This window comes from Notechis scutatus, chromosome 3, assembly GCF_049901735.1.
Source record: "Notechis scutatus isolate UNSWTSFEM ecotype Mainland chromosome 3, rNotScu1.2, whole genome shotgun sequence".
Lineage (NCBI taxonomy): Eukaryota > Metazoa > Chordata > Lepidosauria > Squamata > Elapidae > Notechis > Notechis scutatus.
Window position 1 is genome coordinate 57,035,390 of NC_142011.1, and position 25,678 is coordinate 57,061,067.

At 40.1% G+C, this 25,678-nt stretch overlaps 1 protein-coding gene across 2 annotated transcripts; it reads right to left on the reverse strand.

Annotated features, from left to right (window-relative positions):
• Positions 1-7,059: 7,059 nt before the first annotated feature.
• LOC113410946 (uncharacterized) lies at positions 7,060-13,547 on the reverse strand. Of its 2 annotated transcripts, none has more exons than XM_026665736.2 (4): positions 13,206-13,547; positions 10,840-11,779; positions 9,761-9,926; positions 7,060-9,043 (listed from the first exon to the last, which is right to left on the reverse strand). In XM_026665736.2, the coding sequence occupies exons 1-4, from the start codon at positions 13,290-13,292 to the stop codon at positions 8,992-8,994; spliced, it is 1,245 nt and encodes a 414-aa protein (XP_026521521.1). In that variant the 5' UTR covers positions 13,293-13,547; the 3' UTR covers positions 7,060-8,991. The 2 variants fall into 2 exon arrangements, with proteins under 2 accessions (XP_026521521.1, XP_087816270.1); XM_087960144.1 differs by having other exon boundaries at positions 9,713-9,926.
• Between the last annotated feature and the right edge of the window lie 12,131 nt (positions 13,548-25,678).

A 25,678-nucleotide genomic window follows, 5' to 3' on the forward strand; every position in this document is an offset into this window, starting at 1 on the left:
GTCAATGATGGTTTTCTGCACAACTGTCAGGTCAGCAGTCTTTCCCATGATTGTGATTCCTACTGAACCAGACTGAGAGACCATTTAAAGGCTCAGGAACCCTTTGCAGGTGTTATGGTTTAATTAGCTGATTAGAGTGGGACACTTTGAGCCTAGAATTTGAACCTTTTCACAATATTCTAATTTTCTGAGATTGTGGATTTGGGGTTTTCATGAGCTGTTAGCCATATTCATCTCAATTATGCCACATCACAGCTTGAACTATCCTGCTTTGCATGTAATGAGTCTATCCCATATATTAGGTTCACCTTTTAAGTTGGATTACTGAAATAAATGAACTTTTGCACGATATTCTAATTTTTTAAATTTCACCTGTATATAGAGAATCTAAGCTGGTCAGGATAGATAAGAAGGTCTGGAATGATATGCAGGCTAATGAACGTTTGAACATGGAATAAAATGTGGCATTTAGTTATAAGCATTACCTTAATTGCAGAGACAAGGAAAACATTACTCTGAGCTTTGAAATTAAGATTTGTCTTCCTAATAATATTTTAATAGGTTGTCTAAATGGTCCAAATATTCAAATCTAAAAGTATTTCAAATATACCTTCAGATATAATATGGATTAATCAAAAAGTACCAGATCTATTTAATGCAATACAGTAAAATTATTGTCTATTTATTCCAAACCCACTGCATAGATTTCACAATGAAAAATTCTTAAAAACTAAATTGCTACATTGTAGTTATAATAATACATTCTTTAATATCTCTCTTTGTCTTTTACCAAATCACAGAGACTTTGTGGAAATATAAGACATGAAAATACTACAAGCGATAAAAATTTGAAATTTTTAGTTTATTGGATGTATATGTATTTGTCAAATTACCACTCATTATCCATAAAACTATTGAAGGAACTATGGTAATGACAAATTATGTTTTATTTTAATATTCAACCATATCACTGGTTATATCTATACCAACTTCGGATCTTTTGAGTTTTTATAGTAATTGGCTTCCTGTGAACATCTGTGTAAGAAAATGCAATTTGTTTGTTCAAACATCCCTTGAACAAATATTTTAGTTGTATAATTTGAATTTGTGCCCAAATCTGATCTTTGCCACTTTTTCCTGTTTTGCACACTGTCCTATAATTCTGCTTAGATTACAACCTGAACACTGAGATTATTAAATCACAGTTATCACTCATATTCCAGTGGACAGGCAAGCCTCACCTTTAGGAAACATTTGCTTTTGGGCACTTGAGTCCACAGGGCAGTGATATTTCCAGCTCCTTCTTGCTGCCTGGCATTCATATCTTATGGTATCGGACATCAGTCACACTCTGAGTCAGATTTCCCTATAAAAAGCCTTTTATCTGGTTGATATCACAACCTATGCACACTGAGACTCCTGGGTTAGCAGGGCTGAAGTTGCAGGATAGTTCAGCTGAGGTCTAACAGGAGAAAAAAAAAAAGGATGCTGAATCTCTGCTTAATTTTCAATAAGAGCATAATGTAGAAGAAAATGGGGGCTATGGAAAGTCAATGCAATGCCTGAAATAATGGTCAGTAGAACTTGCTTATCTAATGTTAGTGACAATGAAGTAAAATCTCAGCTAAAAACACTCTTCTTCTGGGCTGTTGGGAAATTAAAACCTACCCCTCTCCTAAAAAATGAAGTATTTTAGGATATACTAAAAAGGCAGAATATTTCCCCTAAAAGAGAAGTAGAAACTCAAGAGACGCAGAACCTCAGCCCCAGCCCCACCATCTTTGCCAATGGGCCATTAAGGCCTGAGCCAGTTTATTCTACATAACAAAGATCTACCTGCTTCAGGTAGAGCCATATAGGAATTACTCAAAGCCCTTTCATTACATCATCATCCAGCAAGGCTCAACCAAGCCTGGGACTCAGGACAGCCTATAGAGTTATCCCTGCATGGCCCCATGGGAGTCTGACAACCAATCAGAATACAAGCTCAAATTCAAATCCCAACGGAGAGCATAAAATCTAGGGACTCTCAGCATTTCTTCCCCCCCTTTTTTTCACCCAAGGCATGTGATCCTGTCTACCATTAAACCATCTTTCCAAGCAGTCACCATATTTCCAGTGTCTTTCTTCCCCACTTGGAACTCAACCCAGGAGGATATTTTTTTCCAACAGGTCTTTCCAAATGTTGGTCTCTAGCTCCTTGAATTCCTAGTCAGTTTGATCAATATTGCCAGACCAGGGAAGGAAATTCAATGGGAATGTAAATAGGTCTGCCAAAGAAAATATTATAAAGAAAATAAGAACCTACTAGGAAGGTAATGCTATTTTGGTTTTTAAGGAAACAGGGACTATCCACTCAGGTGTGAGTTTCCCAAACAAGGCCTCTGAGAAACCTACTCATGAGGCGCTCTATTTTATTCTCCTTTCCATGATCATTTCCTCTGTGGTAGCTGGAGATCCCATTTTGATTAGCACCCACTAATGGCTTTATCTAGCATTAATCTTCTAGTCTCTTTCAAAAGCTATCTTCAATCGTGGCCCAAGCAACTTCCCTTGAACCAGACAATGCCATGTGTTGAATGTGCAGAAAATTATAAAAACCTTATGTATGTTTCTGGAACCACCTGCCAAGTATTGTGTGTACCATTTTGAGGTCCTGAAGACTTAAAGGTGAGATATAAATGTGACAAAATCATCATCTTCATCATTTTAACATTTTATTCATAACTTCAAGATCTTTATTGTAGCTAGATGGTCCTGTTCAGTCCTTTAGTATACTGATGAATATATTGCTATTGTTAATTAGATTAGATTAGATTCAACTTTATTGTCATTGCCATGGATACAGGCAATGAAATGCAGTTAGCATCCAACCATCTAATGTGTATTGCTTTATTGTTATTTGCTCTTAACCTTATTAGTCATTTCTACAGAAGGATCTTTTTGGATTCCATCAAAGACCATGTTGGGTTTAATGTCCTAATCATTTGGCACATGTAAGATTCCACAAATGAAACAATAATTAGCTAGATGGCTCATAATAATTAGTGCTTTCTCTTTATCAATTTGCCCTCCTTTGTTCATCTTCTGCCTCCATATCACAATCATCCTAACATTGCAATCCTGTTTATTTATTTATTTACTTAATAAATTTAGGTACTGCCATCTTGTTCTCAGAATTCTGTATTTTCAGATAAGTGAGTAAGATGTACCCTATCTTAACCTGGCACTCTTCAGATATCATCCCCATTTTCCCCTAAGTTGGGGAAGACTTGTAGTACATGACTACAATTTTAATATAGGGAAATTAAAAATTATATGGCTCGGATATTAAAACATTTCTCCTCTATCTTTTCTTTTCTGGATTTTACATTTTCTTGTTTTCTTTGAAATTCAAAGCTTGCAACTCTTTTGAAAACTTAATTAAGATTACCTCATAATGGATTTTGGAAGCCAATGGTGTTATGCAATTTTAGCCCTGTTATATTCAACTAATGTGAAAATGCATTACAGAAAATCAGCACAAGGGGGCATATCAAAAGTATTTCATTAAATTTAGAGGAAGTAGAGTATCTTCATGTAAAAGTGCTGCTCCTTAGAATGTTAGAATATAGACCCACTATATTTACCCCAGCTGGTACTATATAATATACATAGAATACCAGGCTCTTTATATTTGTACAAATAGCTTCATTTCCTTCTATGCATAAATATAGCTAACAATGGGTCCAACTAGTTCAGATTGGGCTGGTTCCCTCCCTATTTCATTCCTTGCTTGCAGTCCAGCAAGAAAAACCACAGATCCCATGATTTACCCTTTTGTAGAATCAAATTATTAGAGATTCATACAGTGGCTAAGACGCTGAGCTTGTCGATCAGAAAGCTTGGCAGTTCGGCAGTTCAAATCCCCAGCACCGCATAATGGAGTGAGCTCCCGTTACTTGTCCCAAGCTTCTGCCAACCTAGCATTTCGAAAGCATGTAAAAATGCAAGTAGAAAAATAGGGGCCATCTTGGTGGGAAGGTAACAGTGTTCTGTGCGCCTTTGGCATTTAGTCATGCCAGCCATATGACCATGGAGACGTCTTCGGACAGTGCTGGCTCTTCAGCTTTGTAACGGAGATGAGCACCACCCCCTAGAGCTGGAAACGACTAGCACGACTAGCACGTATGTGTGAAGGGAATCTCTACCTTTACCTTACTTCTTGTTAGAACATCATTGGCTGACTCCTTCAGGGGATTTCTCTTCCCCCACTCCCTTGGTCTTTGATCAGCTTTCAGATCAGGGACAGTAGTTCCAGAGTGAGACCAAATGCCAAAGGCACAATTGTGAAGAATTCATCAGAACATTCTTGGTAAAGCTTTACTTCCACATTTTGTCTGTAAAAAAAGCTATTTTCCTCCCTCTGACACAATGTTGTTGTCTTCAGTAACACAGGCATTGTACCAGTGGTGGGATTCAATTTTTTTTACTACCAGTTCTGTGGGCGTGGCTTGGTGGGTGTGGCATGGGAAAGATACTGTAAGTCTCCAGTCAGAGGTGGCATTTGCTGGTTCTCCGAACTACTCAAAATTTCCACTACCGGTTCTCCAGAACTGGTCAGAACCTGCTGAATACCACCTCTGCATTGTACACTTTCTGAAGCAGCCCCTATTTTTCAGGAGAGGTAAAAGTGCAAGGTGATAGCAATTTCCAGCAGGCCAAGCTTTAGGGTCTACCTGCAAACACCATATTTAGAGCATCATTTCTCAACCTCAGCAACATTAAGATGTGTGACCTGCAACTGCCAGAATTGCTGGGGGCTGAAAAACACTGCTTTAGAGGCTTTCTTTACATTTTATCACCAGCAAGTGTGAAAAACTCCCTCGGTTGTTACTGCCTTGGCTTGGAGAAGCCTTCCTAAAGATTCCTGGACTTAGCTCACACAGCATCTGGCTAAGAAATTCCTTTTCCTCTGGGAGTCTTGCCATCATGGTTTAATTTTGAAATTAAAAGTGCCCATGCTAGGTTTGATATCATGGTTTTTACACAGTTTGTTTTTCTTGTCCCTCTGCCATTTATGTTGTATTTTCACTTTCTTGCTTTTGTTAATGTTATTGGTATGTGCATGTCTTTGCTATTTACGGACAATATTGGGCAGATGGAACATAATCATTTTGCCTTAAAGGGTAAAAAGCATTGTTTTAGCCCTCTTCTCCCTCATTAGGATACTGGTGTCAAGTATTATCTGAACAGAACAACAGACAACCAAAGGTCTAAGTGGCAGTTGTGAAATGTAGGCTGAAACATCCTGTTCCACTTCTCAGAAAGATTCAAATCAATCTTACACTGCAGATTTTTATTCCAAGACGATGAAGAAGGCAAACTCTGGATCCAGCTTTTCCAGCATTACAGGATGTTTGGAGTAGCTTAGGAACACAATTTTACCAAAGCCAGTTACTCATATACACGCAAAGCTCATCTAGTATAGCTTTCCCAATTCACCAGACATTCACTTTATTCATGTTCTCAGCCATTTACAAACCAAGGCTTTTCTGAACAAAACCCTGGAAAAATTATCTAGAGCCTTGATCTGTTTCTCAGGAAGTCTATAAAATCATTTCAGTTTTATTCAGTTTTGCTGCATGTTTGTTAAGATTCTATCATAGGAAGAAGTGATTTCTACCCTGAATCAAATGTATTTATCTCCCCCCAAGTATAAAATTAATAGTACACATAGAAATATAACTACTGTAGCTTGTTGAAGCCAAATGATGCATTAGTGGGTTAACCATATCCAAAACTCATGTCTATACTAGATTGAATGAGTCACAGCTAGCTTCCAGCATGAGAAATAAAATGCTTTTATATTGTCAGCTTGTGTTGAATCTTTTTTTTCTGTAACAGGAAAGTGAAAACAAAGTTTTGAAGGTTATATTCATTTCCAGAAGGGCAAATATGTTAATCTTGCTGTAGTGGACTGAACTCCATGAAAAGTTAATATTGTTGCTGCCTTTGTATACCTTTATGTATGATATGTTGCTGGATATATACATACTGCACTCAACACAACAAATGAAACTTTCCCATCTCACTTAACATTTTACCAGCCAGATGCACAAAATAGTTGCCTCAATTTCATTTCTAACTATGGATTCCGAATTAGTTCCAAGGTTTCTGTACTATTATTGCCAACAATACAAACTCCCCCATTCTGCATTCACCTAACAAAAACAACAGAAAAGAATGTTTCTCCAGCAGAATTATGAAGTAGGTGATTGTGGCTTGCAATTCTTGCATGTGGCTGAAACTTCTCTAGTCCTCAATTCTAGCCACAATTTACATAGCTTGGGATAATCGGTTGTGCCAATGCAGGTAGTGCCACATCAAGTCTACACAAGTCTGGCTCCTAAAATGAAGTACATAAGTGGCTGTGGGAGGGAGAGAAGATGGAGAAAGACCTGTTAAAGCTTAGTCATCCCATGTTAATTTAAAAGGAAGCCTCAGTACTTAGTGAGGAGTGAAACTACCAGTAGATCAAGTGCAGGAACTCAACTGAGCCAGAGGGATAGGCAGTGCCCAGCTTCAAAAAATGAACACACTGACAAACTTGGGATCATTTTAAACTGAGAATTCAAAAGTCCTTTCTACAGCCAGGATCACAGTACTGGCTCCTGAATTTGACTTATTTAAGCCACATAAGGAAAAGAGAATAGAAGGTTTTTTTTTAAAGAAGTGTATGATAAAACTGTCTTCCAGAGAAATGTAGTTACTGAAAAATGCCACATGATTCTTTTATATTATGAAATGAGATCTGGCAATGTATATCTCCAATTTAAGAATTTTGTAAAAGTTCTAAAATACATTTTTCTTCAACTTGATTTACTAGAAGTATTGCTTGCTGTTACAGGTATATTGAACTTTGTAACTAGATTGCTTTTTTATGTACTTTAAAAATAGCTTTACATTTACATTTTAAATATAAAAGCTGACTGTGCTTTAATAAGATAGTGCTTATTAAACAAATAATGTCACTGTTCTCATTTAAAGACCTTTCCAATCACGTCAGAAACAACATGGTTGCTTTTTATTATATTTTATTTATTTTACATTGGATCAACAATATTTCTAGTATGCATATACATAAAGCTGACATTCTGCATGAGAGCTGATAATTCACAAACTGTACAGACAGGTGCAGTGCACATACCAGAGCTGAGGTCATTCATTAAATGGACCTGAGCTATTAAAAAACAAAAACAAAACACATATTCATTTACAGCATTTAAAAAAAGAATTACAATTTTTTTTTGTTTTTTTGCATAAGCTACATATTAAGAGGTCTTTTTCCTCCTCCAAAAAGAACATTTCAAGTATAGCAGAAATGGACAAAAATGCCCTTTATAAAAATAAAATCCAAAAGCCATTTAGAAAAAAAAAAAGCAGCTGCAGCAGTACCTGGCTTGATCATCCTTTACAGCAGGGGTGTCAAACTGGTGGCATGTGGGCTGGATGCGTCATGCGCAGGCCACGCCCATCCCAGCTCCGCAAATGGGGAAAACGCCGTGAAATGTGACGTGACAGCAATGTGACGCAGCAAGTTTGACACCCGTGCTTTAGGGCAGGGGTCTCCAACTCTGGCAACTTTGCTGGCTGAGGAATTCTGGGAGTTGAAGTCTGGAAGTTGAAGTTGCCAAGGTTGGAGACCCCTGCTTTAGGGGATATCACCAATGACACAGATAAAAGTCAGGAAAGACCCTATGGGTTTTTAAAAGGTGTAAGTCTCAATTCCCATCAGTCTCAGCCTGTTTGTCAGATGGTCTGGGCTATAGGAGTTTTGAAGCAACTTACAGAGCAATGTGGGTTCCCCACTTCCAAACATATCCTTAAGGGTCTATCATTTAACACTCCGGAGGGTGTAATGAGCCACCCCCATCAGAGATCAGGTCCATAAAACAGTAATTTAATGGTTCAACCGGCATCTAAAGTTATTGATGGTTTAAAAACAATGGCCTGTTAATCATTAGCCTTCTGGAACAAACTATTGTAGTACTTTAAAGGCCTCTTTGCTTGTGCAAATGAATAGAGTTCAGAAAATGCCATAGCTTCATGTGCTTTGAGTACTGAGAAATGGAGTGGTATCCCCAATAAAATTCATTAACTAATATGCATTAGAACAAAGTTTAAATTTACAGAGTGGTTAAAAAGCAGTACAAATGGCTTTTTCCATACATGATTGAATCTTATACAACACATTGAGGTATTATAATTAATATGTATAACCACATTTTAGCTGTGACCCTATGCACAACTTATCTGGGAATAAGATACGGGGCAAACATTTATTTTTGATTCAAAATAACTAGGCTTGCATTGTTAATCATAATTGCAGTACTATGTGTATTTATTTGAAAATGTATTTGTTCTTGGCTGTTTTGAAACATGCTAAGCCATAAACCATGGTCTACATTTATATAATATGCTAATCCGATACCAACAAACCACAATATGGCTTGTTGTGATAGGCAAACCAAGTAGTGATTAGCTGTTACACATAAGCATACATAGGCGTGGAACTTACAGTGGCTTTCATTGGTTAATAGCACTGAAATAATACAGTTTGTTTCTATTTACTCTCCTAAGGCATTTTTTTCAAGGGTCTGTCTACAACCAAGTGGTTTTACCACCTCTCAGAATTGTGAATTAAGGCAGTTTTTGGTCCTGCTTTGGCAACATCCCTGAGCAAGAAAAAGAAGATGGAAACCTGAAGTGTATGGGTTTGTAGCTTTACTTCTGAACACAGAACTTTGCTGCAAAACATTTGTTCCTAGACACTATAGCTTGCGCAACCTACCAACGCAACTGTTGTCTTTGTTCTGAGTATATGTTATTTTATAGCCTATTCCGGAAGTGGCCATTTTAGTTTCTTCAGTTGGATAATCCCAAAACACGCACTGCTGTCAGCTGGAGACTTATTGGTGGATGTTACTTGCTTTAAGAAGGGTTACATCATCACAGGTTGTTTATTGGTCTGAATAGATTGACCATACTGGAAACTTTACAGCTGAAACAAAATGTCATTAAAAAAAATTTAATACCAAAAAAAAGCTAATACTAAAGGTTGGCAAAAAAAAATGAACATTATTTTTAAGAGGTCAAGAAAGCTTAAATATTTGCCTTTAGTCCATAACTAATTATACAGATTATAAATCAATATGGGTGGTTATGGTGGATTTTCATTTATTTTGTACTATCCATTTGAAGAACAAAAAGGAATTCGTATTTCCATCCACTTTAATTTTTTCCCCCCCATTTCAAGGTCTACTTTAGAAACAGAGCCTTTTAACATGACAAGAAAAAAAAATAACAAAGACCATTGTATAATAAAGCAAAAATAATTACAATTGTATATAAACAGCTTGATAATCAAGGTGGGATCTGCATTATGGCTGTGTGTACGCTGAGGGTTTGGGGATAATCCTGCCACAGTTATACTGCTCACACCAAACCCCCAGGATGATTTTTCTTGAACTACAGTCCCTACAGCAGGCAGATTTGTGTAACTATTCACTTTTAAATACATACTTTTTCCATAAGAACAGAGTTCCTCTTTAAATATTAAAATGTTTCAATAATATATACATAAATTAGCTAGTCCAATAAGAAAATATTCCATCCCTTCATAAATAGAGTCTCTTGCATTCTACCCCCCTCCCCTCTTCTTCAGCCCTACCATAGTCCACCCCACTGCCCCAAGGAGCCAGCCATGCTTCACACATGCCTCTTCATGTGCAGGGCCAGGTGATCTGATCGAGAGAAAGCACGGTCACATAGCTGGCACTGGAATGGCCGGACACCTGTATGCTTGCGGTAATGGCGCGTCAGTTCATCTGACCGTGCAAATTTCCAGCCACAGCCTTCCCAGGTACAATGATAAGGCTTCTCACCTGGTAAAAGAGTGGGGGGGAAAAAAGAGAGTTTGGTGAACTTCCAACCTGGTGAAAAGAAATGCAAAGCATCACGTTTTTTTGGGGGGGGGGGTTTGCATTACAAAGACAGCACAAAGTTTGTGGGGACTCATTCAATTCCAATATGGCTATCGATGTGAACCGAATTTATTCTCTCTAGATTGCATCATTCATCTTCTCAATCCTGCCTCCACCCATCTCTCCTCCTCCTCCTCCCACCCCACCTTCTCCCCAATAAGGAGAAAAGTAATTGTACAGCCAATCTGACAATCAGATTATTGTTAGAATACTCAGGCTACAGGGTAACACACACTTTCCTGAGTGCCCCAACCGAACCGGGGAGAGGAGGTTACTTTTTGAATAAAGAGTTCAGATCCATAAGTGAGCTACTTAAAAGTATTCGATGGGCTGATTAAAGCCATCGGTCCAGCTGCATTGTCCAAGAAAGGAAAGTTACGCAGGGCAAGTAAAAGCAATGAGTTTGGAAGATGCTTAAACTCAGGTGGTCCTGAAGCATCATCCCAAGGCAGAGCCAAATCAGCTAGAGAGCTCTAGTCCCAAACCTCTACAAATGTCTTCCTAACTTTTTTTTTTTGGGGGGAGGCCTCTCGCACCCTTGCATTCTATCCCATCACTATCCCATGAAGAGGCTTGCTCCCCAACATCTACCAAGCCGAATTAGTCTCCCTCTACCCCAGAGGCCTCCAAACTTGGCAACTTGAAGGCTTGTGGACTTCAACTCCCAGAATTCTCCAGCCAGAAAAAAAAAAAAAACCGAAGCTATGCTGGCTGGAGAATTCTGGGAGTTGAAGTCCACAAGTCTTAAAGATGCCAAGTTTGGGGACCCCTGGTCTACCCAATGCCCCTCCTGACCCCCGCCCGGCGCCCTTACCCGTGTGGGTCCGCATATGCGCCTTGAGGTGCGAGCTCTTAGTGTATGTCTTCCCGCAGCCGGCGAATTCACAGTTGTGGGTGGCGGTGCGTTTGCGGGCCCAGGACCTCCGGCCCCTTTTCGGCTTGCATTCCTCCGCGGGGGGACCCATCGGGGCGTAGTAATCCAAGACGGGCGAGTTGGGCGGCGTGACCAGCAGCCCGGGCAGGCCTTGGGCGCGGGGCTTCAAAGGCTCTCGAAAGACGCTGAAGTGTCCGTGGAACTGGGACGGCATCTGCCCGGCGAAGTTGGGCTGGAAGAGGTGGGCAGGGCGCGGGTAATGCTGGGGAGCCCCCATCTGCGGGCCCAGCTCGCCGCCCACCCCGCACTGGGGCCCCGAGCCCATTTGCTCGGCGGGGAAGCCGGAAGACGCGTGTTGGGACAGCGGCGGCTGGAGCAGAGGCTGCATCAGAAGGGGCTTGTGGTCCAGGGCTCCGGCCGCCAGGCACTCGCTCAGCATGCAGGACTGGCCGTCCATGGGCTCCTGCTTGACGCGCAGGTGCTCTAAGGGCAGCCCCCCGGGCAAGCCCGGGGCGCGCAGCTCGGTGTATTCCCGCCGCTGGAGCTCGCAGTGGCTCGGGCCCACCGAGGGTTGCTGCATGTCCTGAGTGAAGAGCTCGGCTACGTAGCTGTGCCCAGGGCTGGGCAGGTAAGACGCCGCGAACTTGTTAGGCGGCTGGTAGTTGGAACTGTCGCTGTCATAGGTGGTGCCGCAGCTCTCCGGGGTTTCGGGCAGGGGGTAGTTCGGGTTGCCGGCGGGATGCGCGGGCCCCACCCCGCCGCCATTGGGCTGCCCGTTGGTGGTGTGCGCCAGGATGAACTCCAGGTCGACGAAGTTACCGAGCTCGTCGGCTTCCCTCTTGATGGCGATGGCACTTTCCACGGAAGGAGGAGCCAGCCTCTGCGGAGGGAAGAGCAGGAGTTACCGGTGGGGGGTGGGGGAGGGAAGGAGTTAACACGCCCGGGAGTCGGATCCCAGCATTTAGTAAGAGCACCCCCAAACTTGAAAGACGGGTCACGCGCCTCTTCTCTCCGAGCAGCCCCCAGCGTTGGCTTTCTACTGACTTCCCCGGAGATCAGGCTTCTCTGAACCCCGCACCGTCCCGACTGAGGAATCGGAAGAAACTCCGAATCAGCTGTCCCTAGGTACCCTCCCCCGAGGAATGATGAAGGAGTCAATTAACCTGAACTTTTCAGTCCCGCCCTCTGCGCAGCGCCACCGCGATAGTTTCCAGGCGCGAACCCCCCTCGCGACGGGCGCGGAGCGATCGCCCCGGACTGGTCTTGAAGCGTCTACAGATGCCCGGAGCTGAGCGCCGTTGGCCGAAATCCGTTTAATTCGACCCGAGTCTTTTTTTTTTCCGAGCCCAACCGAGACGTTTACAAGAATACTCGTCTCTTGTTTGCTAAGGCACAAGTCGAACCTACATAGTTTTAAGCACTGTTCTGTATAATCCCGAAAAAGAAAATAATACTCGAAGGCAAACTGAGTTTCGCCCACAAAGATGTGCAAGGAATCTCCTAAAAAAAAGAAAGAAAGAAAAAAAAGAAAGAAAAGGGGAAGGGGGTCCACAAACTTCGGACGCCCAGCTGAACTTGCTTTTAATTAAAAAACGAAACTGTTAAGCGAGCCCGAGAATCTTTACTAACAGGTTTGTCCTTTCCGAAGACGCTTAGCTATGAATGGAGTTGGGACTCCAGATAAAGGATCCCGCCAATTAATATGGCAACACACTTTTCTGGGACATTAAATCAGCCCGATCAGGAACTCCACCCTGCTAAGTTTCCGCACGTACTTTTGGACCGAGACCAGAATAGCCTAATAAACGCGCCCACCTCGGATACGTTGAGAATGGTGCTGCCATTGCTCCGAATGAACAAAACTCCTAAAACTTTCCCTTTACGAACCGTGCCTTCCATCGGCTTTTCAAGAAACAATTTGAGAAAACTATTTTGCTTGCCGCACAACTGCGCCTCTCATTCGAGTCCCCAAGCCCAAGCGAAAAGAGCCAAAGGCGAGTGTAAGTAGCTACGCAACATCTTCTATCTAGACCAAGGAGCCAACGGCAACTGGGGGAAAGCACCCCTGGGCAATTTGGAACAGAAAATTGCCCGAGAAAAGAGCCTTTTGCCTTCCTCTGTTCAAAATTGCCCGGCCGAAGATTCTGAAGCTCCTGCCAGAGATATTCTCGCTCTTTAAATCTACTTTTAATGTTCAACTTTTGTTAAGATCCTCCGTTGCGCGGCTCCAGTTAAACGACGCTCGCTCCCCTGAGGTTGAGAGATCGCTTAAGTCCTCGCCTCCCCTCCGCCAATAGCTCCCGTACCATCTCGGGCCGCCTCTCTTCCAGTGGCACCAAGCCGGCAAAGGTGGAGATGGACGGCAAGACAGCTTCCTCCACTGCTACGCTCATCTTGCGCGCTAGCTCGAGCTGGGAAGAGCTCGGTTTAAACTGCCCTCGGTCCGGCAGCTCCGCTCCAGGCACTGATCGAGCGCTGAACTCTTTCCCAAAGCGGAAAAAAAAAAAAAAAACCCAACACACACACACTCCAAACTCAAAAACTTTCTGGACCAGTTCAGCTCGTGAAACAGCTGAGGCTGCTTTGTAATTGGTCGAGGGTTAGATGAATATTCATGACGAGCCGCTTTGGATTTGATTTCGCAAGGAAAAGCCACGCCCACTACAAAAAAAAAAAAAAAGCTTGTGGAAAACTCGACGATTGCTGCCAGGAGAGGAACAAGTGAAACGGTCCGGATGCAAAACCGTCCCCATCAGAATGGTCCTCCATTGTAGGGGTCTCTAACCTTGGCAACTTTAAACCTGGAGGACTTCAACTCCCAGAATTCCCTACCTTTGCTGGCTAGGGAATTCTGGGAGTTGAAGTCCACCAGGCTTAAAGTTGCCAAGGTTGGAGACCCCTGCTCCAGAGTGCTGAAGTGTCAGCTGCAGCAGCCTCCCCACTGTGTTGTAAAGGCAAAACCAGCCCTACTATTCCCACCCCCACCCCAGGCCCTCCAGATCCCCGGCATCCTTCCAGACTAGCAAAGCAGGGAGGACTGGAGGTGATGGAGGGAGCAGCAGACCAATATTCCTAGAGGGCCCCTAGGTTGGGGAAGGCAGTCCTGTGGTGTCTTGACCATACATGGGAAGGTTCAGATTATATTCCGCATTCTATGAGGAAGCTCTCCAGGCTCTGTTACTCTCAGCCTAAGTTACTTTACAGGATTCTTGCAAGGATAAAATAGGTGTGTAGGAGTGGATTACCTGCTTTGGAGTACTGTAGCTGGGAGTTTAGGATACATATAAGCGAAGCGACAGCTTTTTTTTTTTTTTAAACAGAGCCACAGCGTGAATTCTGATCTTAGCTCAAGACGCTCTCAAGTCAGTTTGTCCCTTGTTTGCCATGACTGCACTCTGACACTTGCAGATGATCAATTTACACTTGATTGACCAGTCAATACTTGGATTAGCAATTATAGTACCTTTAAAACTTATGAGAGCAATTCAGTCCACGATACAAGGAAATGTGCTGGGGGTCCTATTTCATTGCATTAAACCAAGATTTAGATACAGTACTGTATATAGCAGGGGTCTCCAACCTTGGCAAGCCTGGAGGATTTTAACTCCCAGAATTCCCCAGCCAGCTTAAGTTCTCCAGGCTTAAAGTTGCCAAGGTTGGAGACCCCTGCTAATATAGTACATGCCAGGGAAAAAAAAAGATGAAATGACCAGAAGCAAATATCTTGGTATTAAAAAGTCAGAAGAAATGTCAGTGTAACTAAAATGACTGTTCTGCACTTTTTGGCATGGAGATTTTTGCAAAGGTGTCAGAGAATATAGCATATGGAGGTTAAGGCAGGCATTGAAAGGAGAGATTGCACTATGCGCTTGTTTGGGCTGCATCTCTGAGTTAGGTTGCTCATACCTTGTCATCTATGACATGCAAGTTGGGGAAACTTTGGCCCTGTAAATGTTATTGAACAACAAAGTTCAGCATTCCTCACTGCTGGCCATATTGAGTGAGGCTTCCAGGTATTAACATTCAGTCATACCTGCAGGGTAACCTCCCTGAAGTGACGTGCACATTGGTTATTATAATGATAATATTAATACTGATACCAGTTGCAATTTAAATCTGCTGCAATCCAAACCAGTGTTTCTCATCATTGGCAGCTTAAAAAAAAAAGTGAACTCAACCCTCAGAATTCCTCACCCTCAGTTAAGGGTGAGAAACACTTATCCACAAGATATTCTGGCAGAAACTTTTCCCAAAAGATACTTATATATTAACAAAACTGACCAAGAAAGAAATTCAACCATTTCATTCAAGTGATTTCCATTACCTTCCCACTATTTAAAGAAGTTTAACAAAGAATTTACTTATGTAACATATTGACTGCTTTTGTAAGTTTTTTTTAAAAACGCTACATGATCCCATTTGTTTTGAGTGTAGCATATCTTAGATTTTAAGAAAAAGTATTGACCGACATTTTTTCTTTTTTACACTTACATGTTCAAGATTCCACATTTAGCCTTTCTCAACATAGTATCTTTCAAATGTACTGAGCTGTGATCCCATTAGGTGCTCCCCCATGTATAATCACAACTGGTTAGGGTGGTGATGGGAGTTGTAATTCAAAACATCTAGAAAGCCACTGGTTGAGGAATTAAACGGTATAAATATAAAAATTAATAGGACATCTTCTGGGCATTTCAACACTCTGCATGGATCTCTGTCAGCAATATTTGCACAGAATGGTCTATCCTGGAGGCGAGCATTGCAGCATTTCTTTCTTAGTAACAGACGTAGAACAATCAATTGATGTGGTTGTGCTAATCTTTCAGGACCTCCACATAATATAAAGTTATACACATCAGATGTTAGCTTATCTAGCAACTATATTCTATTTCTTTTTTTTTGCATCCTGATGAGATGCTGTCCTGGGAGGCATCTGGCTCCATTCTTCCCTCAGGGACCTTTCTCTTGACTTCAGGAGGATCAATGAAAGGATGGCTTTGGGTCACCTGGGTCAGTTTGTTCAATATATATATATTTGTCTCTGTAAAATGATAGTGTGATGTATCTGAACAGCCCTATGTTTCTTTTCCATTTGAATTTAGAAGGTTCCATGAAATGATCTCTTTGTGTCACCTTCTTGTTTTTATTCAGACGCAATGGGCTTATTTTCAGACATGCCAGGGAGTCATCACTAGGGAATTGAGATGAACCCTCTGCATGGATCTCTATTGGTGACATTTGCACAGAACGGTGTACTCTGAAGAACCAATGCAGGCTAGCATTGCAGTTTTTCTATCCTAGTAACAGACACAACACAATCAGTTGGTGTGGTTGTGCTAATCTCTCAGGACCTCCACATAATATAAAGTTATAGCCATCAGATTTTAGCATATCTAGCAGCTATATTCTATTTCTTTTTCTGCATCTGTCCAATGATAATTTCACTTCATTTGTAACCTGTATTTTTAAGGGTGCAGAGTACCTCTTAAATAGCTTGAATGGAGTAGTTTGTAGAACTATTTGTGACTACTGGTACTTTGAGCAGAGGATTACCACTGCCTAAGGAAATTCATGGTCACATTCTTTGGTACAGAACTAAATTGCAATATTAATTGATCCACTAAAATTGGAGAATGGAGTTAATAAGAAAACTTATTAATATAACTTGCCCTTTAGGGTTAGTGAAACTTTTCCTGGTTCTGAAGATTCAGGGAAGCTCTCTCAAGCAGAGTAAATATTAGAAAGTTTGGACTGCAGTAAAGTATTGGAGGAGAGAACAGAGTTTGCCATTACTCTCAATCTTTTCCAACTCCAGAAAGAAGTTTGAAGTAATATAGAGTGCTCTAACTGGTAAGAAAATGATATTCCACAAATTTTAATTAGGTTCCATGAAAGAAAGGCAAGTAAAGATCTATTCCTGGATTGCAAAACTTAATCAAACTTCAAGATTAAGAGGCAGGATGTTGCATTTTAAACATTTATTTATTTACTTATTTATATCCTGCCTTTATTATTTTTATAAACAACTCAAGGCAGCAAATATATCCAACACACCTTCCTCCTCCTATTTTCCCCAGAACAACCATGTGAAGTGAGTTGGGCTGAGAGAGTGTGACAAAGTCCCTCAGCTGGCTTTCATAGCTAAAGTGAGACTTGAACTCAAGGTCTCCTGCTTTCTAGATTGGTGTCTTAACCACCAGGCCAATTATTTTTCTTTCATTGAAAAATACATTTTTTTCCTGCTATCCTTAGTCAACAGCACATTTCCTTTCTATTTCTTAAACATTTGACTTGAAAATATGAAAATGACTCCAGCCTATTGTCCTCATGTTTTTTCACAAGTTGGGCAGACCAGTTTAACTATCTTTTTCCTTTAAAATTTCTTCACAGTCTTTTTTTTATTATGGTCTCTCTGTTGTGAATCCTTTCTTGCTAACACTTTGTTGAACTCAAATCATGTTACTGGCGCAGATCACATACATAATTCATATCTAGTTTATCATATGTCCTGTCTCCTCAATCATATTCACAAATGTTGCTATTTCTTCAATTACTTGTTTGTTTTCTACCTGTGTTTCTTTTTTTCTATTTAACACAGTTGTCTACAGAAATTCGGTTTTGTTATCTTTTAATAACATTATTTTAACTTGAAAATAGATGGAGTTATTGGGGTGGAACCAATCTATAGGACTATTTGGCCTAGTAGAAAAAAAATCATTTAGGGACCATATACAAGATTGGAAGACTAGGAGGAACTAGACCAAATGTGGAAGAAATGTCACTGGGCTGTCTAGCACTTTCTTTCTGATTGCTGATCTATCTTTCACTTTATGTTCATTCCACCCTTCATGAAAACTGGAGAAACAATTCAGAAATCGGGATCCTAAAGCAAGGGTAGCATTTCCATCAGGACTAAGATGTAGAACAGAAAATCATGACTTGTTTCTATACCGAGTCTATGTTGCAGACCAAAATGGAAGTGAGGAGCATGGGAGTTTACTTTGGAATAGAACCTAAGCTATTCAGGAGCTAGAAAACCTGGGTTTTTAACCTCAGGTTTTTACCAGACCAGACTTCGCCACTGAGCAGATAATAAAGAAGAGTAGATGCAAGTACAAGCTTTTGATACCTACTGTATGAGAGAAATCCTGTTCTTTCTTCTCAGGTGTCTAACCCATCTTGGGTCCCTTTACTGGAGATGTTTAGGTAAAATTATAGGAAAGCCCAAACAACAAAGTTCATAACAACTCTCTTCAGTGCCCAGAAATTCTCCAAGAGTTCTATTTTTTCATCCCCAGGGTGGACTTTGAGGTCCACATCTACAACCCATTTTCAACCCGGTCTCTCCTTCATCTAGAGATATCAAAGCAAGAGAAGATTATTGGGTTCAGAAGAAGAGAATCTGAGCCATTATGAGAATGTCACAACCCATCAAGTTTAATGCTACAACGGCCTTATTTTTGTAAATTTTATAATTAGAGAATAGTACAGGATATAGCAAAAGATGCCCCAAGACCATCAATTTCTACAACAGTTTGCTTATTCCTAAGTAAAGTATTTACCATCATGATTTATTGTACTCATGTAATCAAGATTGCATCGGTCAATCCTGACTGTCCTTTGGAAGGTCAGATACTAAAGGTGAAGCTCAACATTTTGGCCACCAGATGAGAAGAAAGGATTCATTGGAAAACACCCCAATGTTGGAAAACATTGAAGGCAAAAGGAGAAGGTGACAATAAAGAATGAGATGGTTAAGTAGTATGATTGACACAATGAACATGAATTGGACAAACTCAGGGAGTCAGTAGAGGACCGGGAGCCTGGCATGCTATGGTCTCTGGGGTTGTGAACATGACTTAGCAGCTGAACAAAAAAAATTAAAATGTTGTTATAATTTCAGGCAGTTTAGGATATGACCATATGTTGTGAATGTTTTAAAAATTAGGGTTGGCAAAACCCTTTTGTTGTTTGTTCTTTTGGCCTAAAATTTCAGAAATATAATAGGTGTTTTAAACATAGAATAAGGATTGGGGAGAAGAGGGCAATGGTGGATGCATAATTCACAATATACACAAAGCTATATGAAATGGCCTCCAATTAAATCATTAGATCCAGATTTTAAAATTATTTTGTCCTGCTCTATGGTCCCTAGACGTGATAAAATTAACAGCCATGCATGCATCGCTGATCTTTACAGAAAGCTATGGAACTGAATAACAACTCTTTATATCAGGTAATGTTAACCTATGTATTACGAAGTGGTGGCAGTAGGGAGACAAGTCAAAATTAGGACAGATACTAAAGAAAAACCTAAAATGAACAATTTTTATTCAAAGCATAAGCTTTCACTAGTTGCACTTTTCAATAAAATGTGTTACTTGGAAAAGGTAGTTCCAGACACTTCCCGATTTTTTGCCACCAACCATACACTAATACAGTTCTCCTCCAATTACAAAAGTAATATACATGTAAATTGCATGTTTCAATTTGGAAGTGCAACCACATGAAGATTCATATCCTTCCAGAGAAAAGACAACAAATACATTTCCTTGTTCATGGACTTGACGCTGGGCCCGTTCCCCACAGCAGTTTTGAATGTCTGAAATTACTCAGATAATACAAGAAGGGAAGGAGGTAAACAAGAGATTATTTCTGCTCATTAGATAAATACATAATGAGCAGATTATTTCTGCTCATTAGATAAATACATAAACCCAGTGGTGTTTATCCTATAATAAATTGATCTCTCAATATCTTTTGGGTGGCCTCTCCAGAATGAGGAAATGGGATATCTCCTCCTAGTTAGCCCACTTTCCAAAGGAAAGTGTACAAAAAGCACTAAGTAATGTAGGTTGCTGCCAGCATTTTAACTACAGATATATAGAATGCTACAATGGATTATTTGATGTTTAGATGTTCTTCTTAAGTAGCAAAGTCAGTGGGTTCATGTAATTTTGTCCATGTTCCTTGCCAATCTGCATGGCTGATAGCCAATGCCATAAATGTGGGATGTCTAGCATGCACAACTGTTTGCCTGCTTTGTTTGAATTCCAGTAATACCACGCAGTAGGACCATAGATGTGATGTTATGTGATATGAAACATATTTTCTTAGAATAAGAACCTGCAACAGGACATTTCAATTTAGAATTTCATGATTCAGGATGCTAGCTATCCTGGCATTCTACTCCCTGGTTTTCTCTTTACCCTTACTCTAGTCACTCAATGTAAAAGCCCAGTGAGATTATTCAGTTATTACTGAGTTGTTTTGCTTTGCTTCCTAAATGTGTTTTTTACAGTTCTACAAATCCTGGAATTCCCCAACGCAGCCTTTTATGTGTAAATGATACAATTTGGGCTATAAATTTTGAGATTTTCATAATTAGCATATTGGCCCTGGTAGCAGGACATTCCAACGAAATGTGTTAATCAGTTGATAACAGTGTATGTGATCCTATGGTAATGCTTGTGATACAGAATCCCAATTCATTAAACTATTTGAAGCAATATCCTCTGATCAAATGTACTGTTTTGGAATAAATTACTTTAAGATTCTGATTTGTATATGGATTAGGAAAAACAGACAAAAATGTGAGATACTTGATGGCCAGAAAACATAAACTATGTATTTCTAGTTGTGTGAAAACTTGAACTATTCAGCTTTTCAAAGAGCTAAAACTATTTGAAAATATTATAAATCAATATTTAATCATTTTTAATTTTGACACTGGTTTCCCCAATAAATATTCATTTGCTATATATAGTCTTTGAAAAAACTACCAAGAAAAGATACCAACTTCATTTGGGAAATACAGACCATGTTAATCTAAACCTTATGTGACAATTAACTTATTATTCTTTTAGTTACCACAGCATCCTTTGTTTCTGCATAGTTGTAATTACAAGAGCATGTCTCATAGATTCTTTGTGTTGAGTAGTATTTAATTTCAGTCTTGATCTAGTCTTGGAGTTTTCTGTTTTTCAAAACAACAGAATCTTCAAGTCTAATTTCTTTCTTAGATAATATGTATGTACACTGGTAATGTCTGTTGAGTGTTCCAAGCAATGACAATTTTATCATTTTGTAAAGAGTCACAGCTGCCTTCTCTGTGAGGTAGAGTGGCAAAAAGTATGTGTGGCAGGAGAAAGATAATTTGGTCTTTCTTTTTTCTAGTCTTGTATTTATGGTAAAAAAAAAAAAATCTGCCCAAACGTTTTGTGAGTCATTAGCTTGAAAATGGGCAACCCCATTATAGTCCATTCCTACTCAAGTACAGAACTCCGATTGTTTAGCAGACCCCCGTTACACATAAAAAGGGCATTGCTGATTTCAGTAGAGCGTTTTCCATTAGTTCCTTCAGTTTAGGATGTTCTGCTTTTGGGAACTTGGGGCTTTCCATGCCTTGGGCATAAAGGACAGGTTCCTTCTGTGTATTTCACTTGTCAATCTTGGCAGGATTCCATATATAAACTAATAGGAAATGTGTTAGCCTCTTGAGAACTATACGGGAAGGTGCCCATTAGGAAAGCTCAGCATATGTGATCTTTCTTGGTACAGAAAGTTGGGACTTGGCCTCCAGCCACTCAGTACCAGGAATTTCCTTAAGCTGTTGAATTTGTCTAGCAGAGATAGGTTTTATCTCCCCAAGCCTACTGCCTGCATAGGTCTCTCCATGCCCAGTTACATCTCTAAGATGTTTTGGGCTGATGTTGCAGTTCAAAAGGCACAGAAGACTCTGGAAAATAATATGGATATAATAGCCATCAAGGAAAAAGCATGCTGGCTTCTTAAGGCTAAATCCAAAGTTACTTTTCCAGTTACTCTCCTTAGTAGACCTTAATTATCAGGGTGGAGTAGCACAATAAATTGATGCTGTAATCCAGAAGAGCAACAACTATGCAAATCTTTCTCCAAGAGATCCAGCAGTCTTTCTCAATGTACATCATGACCTCTATAAGGAAATTATTTTGCGGCACATTATTTATATTTTTTTAATCTTTGCTTCAAATTCAGAATGAATTCAGTAGTATTCAATCAGTCCCATGACGGTGATATAAAGCCTGGAAAGTCGTTTTCCCTCCATAGTAAATTTCAAATAAAAATATCAATTTGATCTGCTTGGTGTTTTTTTTTTAATCCTTTCAGTAAACTAGCTGTTAACATAATAATCAAACAGTTTCGGAATCAAATACAAGTACAATCAAGCACACTCTGCCCTTGAAGTGAGAGAGATATCCACTATCAGTTAAAAGCAGAACAGACTACCTTCACAGCCGAAAAGACAATTTAAAAAATAAGTAGCTGCCAAATGATTCTGTACAAATGCCAGCTATATATTCCAGTCTCCTATAATTTAGTGCCTTCCACAAATGTTGGATTATAATTCTCAAAAATGGCTGTGCTGGATGGGAAAACACATCTATAGGATTTCAGGTCTGGGAAAGCTAGATTAGTTCAAGACATCTAGGTGGACATCAGGTTAGGTGGACATCAGGCCAGGGAGGGCTGCTAAGCAATCTACTACTGTATCCCTTAATTTGGGCATCACTTTTTTTCCAATCTACAACAAGAAGATTTTTTTTTTTAAAAAATACTCATTTTATAAAAGTTCTTGTGAGACTTTTAAGAAAATTATATATGTGAAGCACTCCTTTACCGCAGTTCTTTTTTAAAAAAATCTATCTTTTATAAAGGCAACTTAGGATAGTTAAAGAAAGCTTATAAGAAGCTTTGTAGCCAAAAAAATGTTAACAAATGTTCCTTGCAGCAGAGATTTAGTCCAAAACAAGCTGAGGGAATAAACGGAACAAGGTAAAAGGCTTTCTCCGTGGCTGTTTATAGACTTAAAAAATTTCTCCCCCGTTATGGAAAGCAGATTGAAGCATTTTGAAATTAAAAAAAAGTGGCCCAGAAATATTATATAAACATGTTTTAAAATCAGCTTCTTTGCGGTCCTCCCAATACCGACTTTTGTTTTATAGCATGTTGTTAAGTAGGTAGCATTTGAATCTTTATTTTTGAAAGGCAGGATACATCAATCAGCATACATATATTTTTTATACCAGCTAAATATACACATGCATTCTATAATTGTATAGTGATCACATGCCATAATTACATGATGTTAAATGTCAAATATACTAGAGAGAAAGGACCATGAGTTAGTGGTAAAGCATGTAGCTCAGCTCCAGTACTTGAATCTACATTTTCCAACAGTGGAAGATGAGAAAGCAGATTTCTGTCTGAAAGCCTGGGACACTATTGCCATAACATTCCATGCATTTACATAGCTGCCCATCTTATAGCCAACTCTGGTTATTCATGTAAAACAACCCACTGTAAATGTGTCTTAATCAAACTGGTGACTTCAAAATGTGTTGGGGCTACAGTTCCCTGAAAAAGTAGCCAGAATAGCTAAAAGTCTGCTTGGTGGGGGGCCACTGCGTTGGAACTCTAGTACCAGTCTATTAGGAGAATACCAGATTGGGGAGGTCTACTGTAATGGAAGAAGAAAGCCACTTCACAGAGACAAAGAATAGTTACAACATTGAAAGTGCTGTTTCTGTTGATGCTTTCTATTTTGCTTTTGCTTGTTATTATGTTTTTTGTAAATCTTTAAAAATTTATATATGTCTACAGTATTAATTGAAAAATGTTAAAACTATGTTGTTTAGGTAACTTAATTTTTCCTTTTATTTCCAATCATCTATGTAACCTGCATATAAGTCACCTTATATGCAATTGTGAGAGAGAACCCACCTTCCTGTCCTATGTATTTGACTGGTCAATCATAAAAGGAATTGGATAATCCTAGGCTGTTCTCCACCTCAGTTGAATGTTCCATATATGTCATTCTTAAATGAATGGGGAAAGAAAACAATTCTTCACACAAATACTTGTGGGCTATAATAGCTATTAGTTAAAATAACTTGAAGTAATGGCCATTAAATAAGAAGACTTTACAGGAGATTTGAGTCCAAAGAGAATATATTTGTCACCTGTGAATGATAAATGAAATATCAAGAATTGGCAGCACTCTTTCACTGTAGGAAAGGTTGGACAGAAATGTGAATAACACAATTTTTAACAATAAGATCCAATGCAGTACATAGAAATCCTTTCATACACCAAACCCAAAGCAGTATGAAAAATTTAGGCTTATTACTGGTAACCGGTGACTCTGAAAAAAAGGCTCAGAACTGGAACTGAGGCACTCGCCTCCCCAATCCTGGATTAATCCCAAGGCCTCCACATAGCCACCATTTTGTTTTGCTTGACTTCAGTAAAAAAAAAAAGATGGCAAACCATGATGTGGGAGGCTTAGTCATGCCTAGTGGCTTTCTAAAACAATCACTTGAAACACCCCAACTATTAGATAAAGAGAGGCAGATGGATAAGACAAACACTTCAATATTATTGTTGTATTTTAAGTACCAGGGAAGGAGACGGCCAACTTTGAAATAGCAATTCAATGTTGTAATTTTAATCATCAATCTGGGTTAACCTTTGGGCCCCAAATGAAGCAGTCCTTCTCATAGAGGCAGAGTCTTGTGCCATTTTGATGTGGCTACAACCCCAAACATATTTGTGGGAGGGAACCTTGGTTAAAAAGCAAACTGTCCTAATAAAGATGCTTCTGTTTGAAAGAAGGCTGTCTTAACCTAGATGTCTGCATAACCTTCTAAACTTAACTGTGGTTGTTGCAGTTGCATTGCACAAGCCCAGCACATGTGGTTTGGAGTCAAGTGTTGTGAGAATGCAGACAACTAGGCTAATTCAATAGAAACCACAGCTCAGTTAATCCACAGGTTAGCAAACTGTTCAAGAGCATGCCAAACTTTTACATGAACTAATACTAAACAATTCCAATGCAAAGATATTTCACTTAAAGTCAGGGGTCTCCAACCTTGGCTACTTTAAGACTTGTGGACTTCAACTCCCAGAATTCCTCAGCCAGCCTTCCTGGCTGAGGAATTCTGGGAGTTGAAGTCCACAAGTCTTAAAGTAGCCAAGGTTGGAGACCCTGACTTAAACTAATGTCCCTTTGAAAGAATCGGGACTTGCGGATTTCCCACCAAGCAAAGAAAAAAAATCAGACAGAAAAAAAATAGAAGTGATCTCAGTTTAGAGGCAGCTTCACTTATCAAGGTCTGGCAGCTTTTTCCCGCCGATAGAAAGGAAACAATGCTATCAGGCTTTGTCTTGCTAAAGGAGCCCTCCAGGTGGAGGGGAGTTAAAACTCTGTATCCCCCACCCCCACGCACGATCACAACAGGTGAGACTTTGAATCTTGTCCATCCGCCCTTCAGCCTAGGCCAGGGCTCTTCAACTTTGGCAACTCCAAGGGAATGCTGCAAATTTGAGTCCATCAGTTGCCAAGATTGGACACCCCTGGGACTCTTGGCGTTGCTTGGGACGCCTCGGGTACCCAAGTATTGTAGCAGATCCCTATGGGTCTCCCCCACGCCTTCTCCTGCCTCTTGCAAAAAAATTCCGTCACCTCCACGCTCGCAAAGGCTCCCTTTGCAGAATATTCAGAGTGGGTTTTCTGGGGTTTACTATTAGCTTTCCCCGACCGGTTGATTTCCGGCTGTATTCAACTATAACTCCTATCATCCCCAGCTGGAATGGTCACTAGAAATTGCACGCAGCCCAGATACACGTAGAGCTCCAGTTTAGGGGCAGGGTTGTTTACGCGAACGCGCGTGCAGTAACCGAGGCTCGGAGAGGCGTAGGAAAGTGTGCGTAGCATAGGTCTCCTTAATAAGTACGGTTT

What these genes read in the sequence shown, in the direction of transcription:
- LOC113410946 (XM_026665736.2), bottom strand. Translation starts at nt 13,292, where the DNA reads ATGAGCGTAGCAGTGGAGGAAGCTGTCTTGCCGTCCATCTCCACCTTT. An exon ending in AAGAGAGGCGGCCCGAGATG is followed by an intron (nt 11,780 to 13,205) that starts GTACGGGAGCTA and finishes TTCCCTCCGCAG; the next exon opens with AGGCTGGCTCCTCCTTCCGT. An exon ending in GCATATGCGGACCCACACGG is followed by an intron (nt 9,927 to 10,839) that starts GTAAGGGCGCCG and finishes CTCTTTTACCAG; the next exon opens with GTGAGAAGCCTTATCATTGT.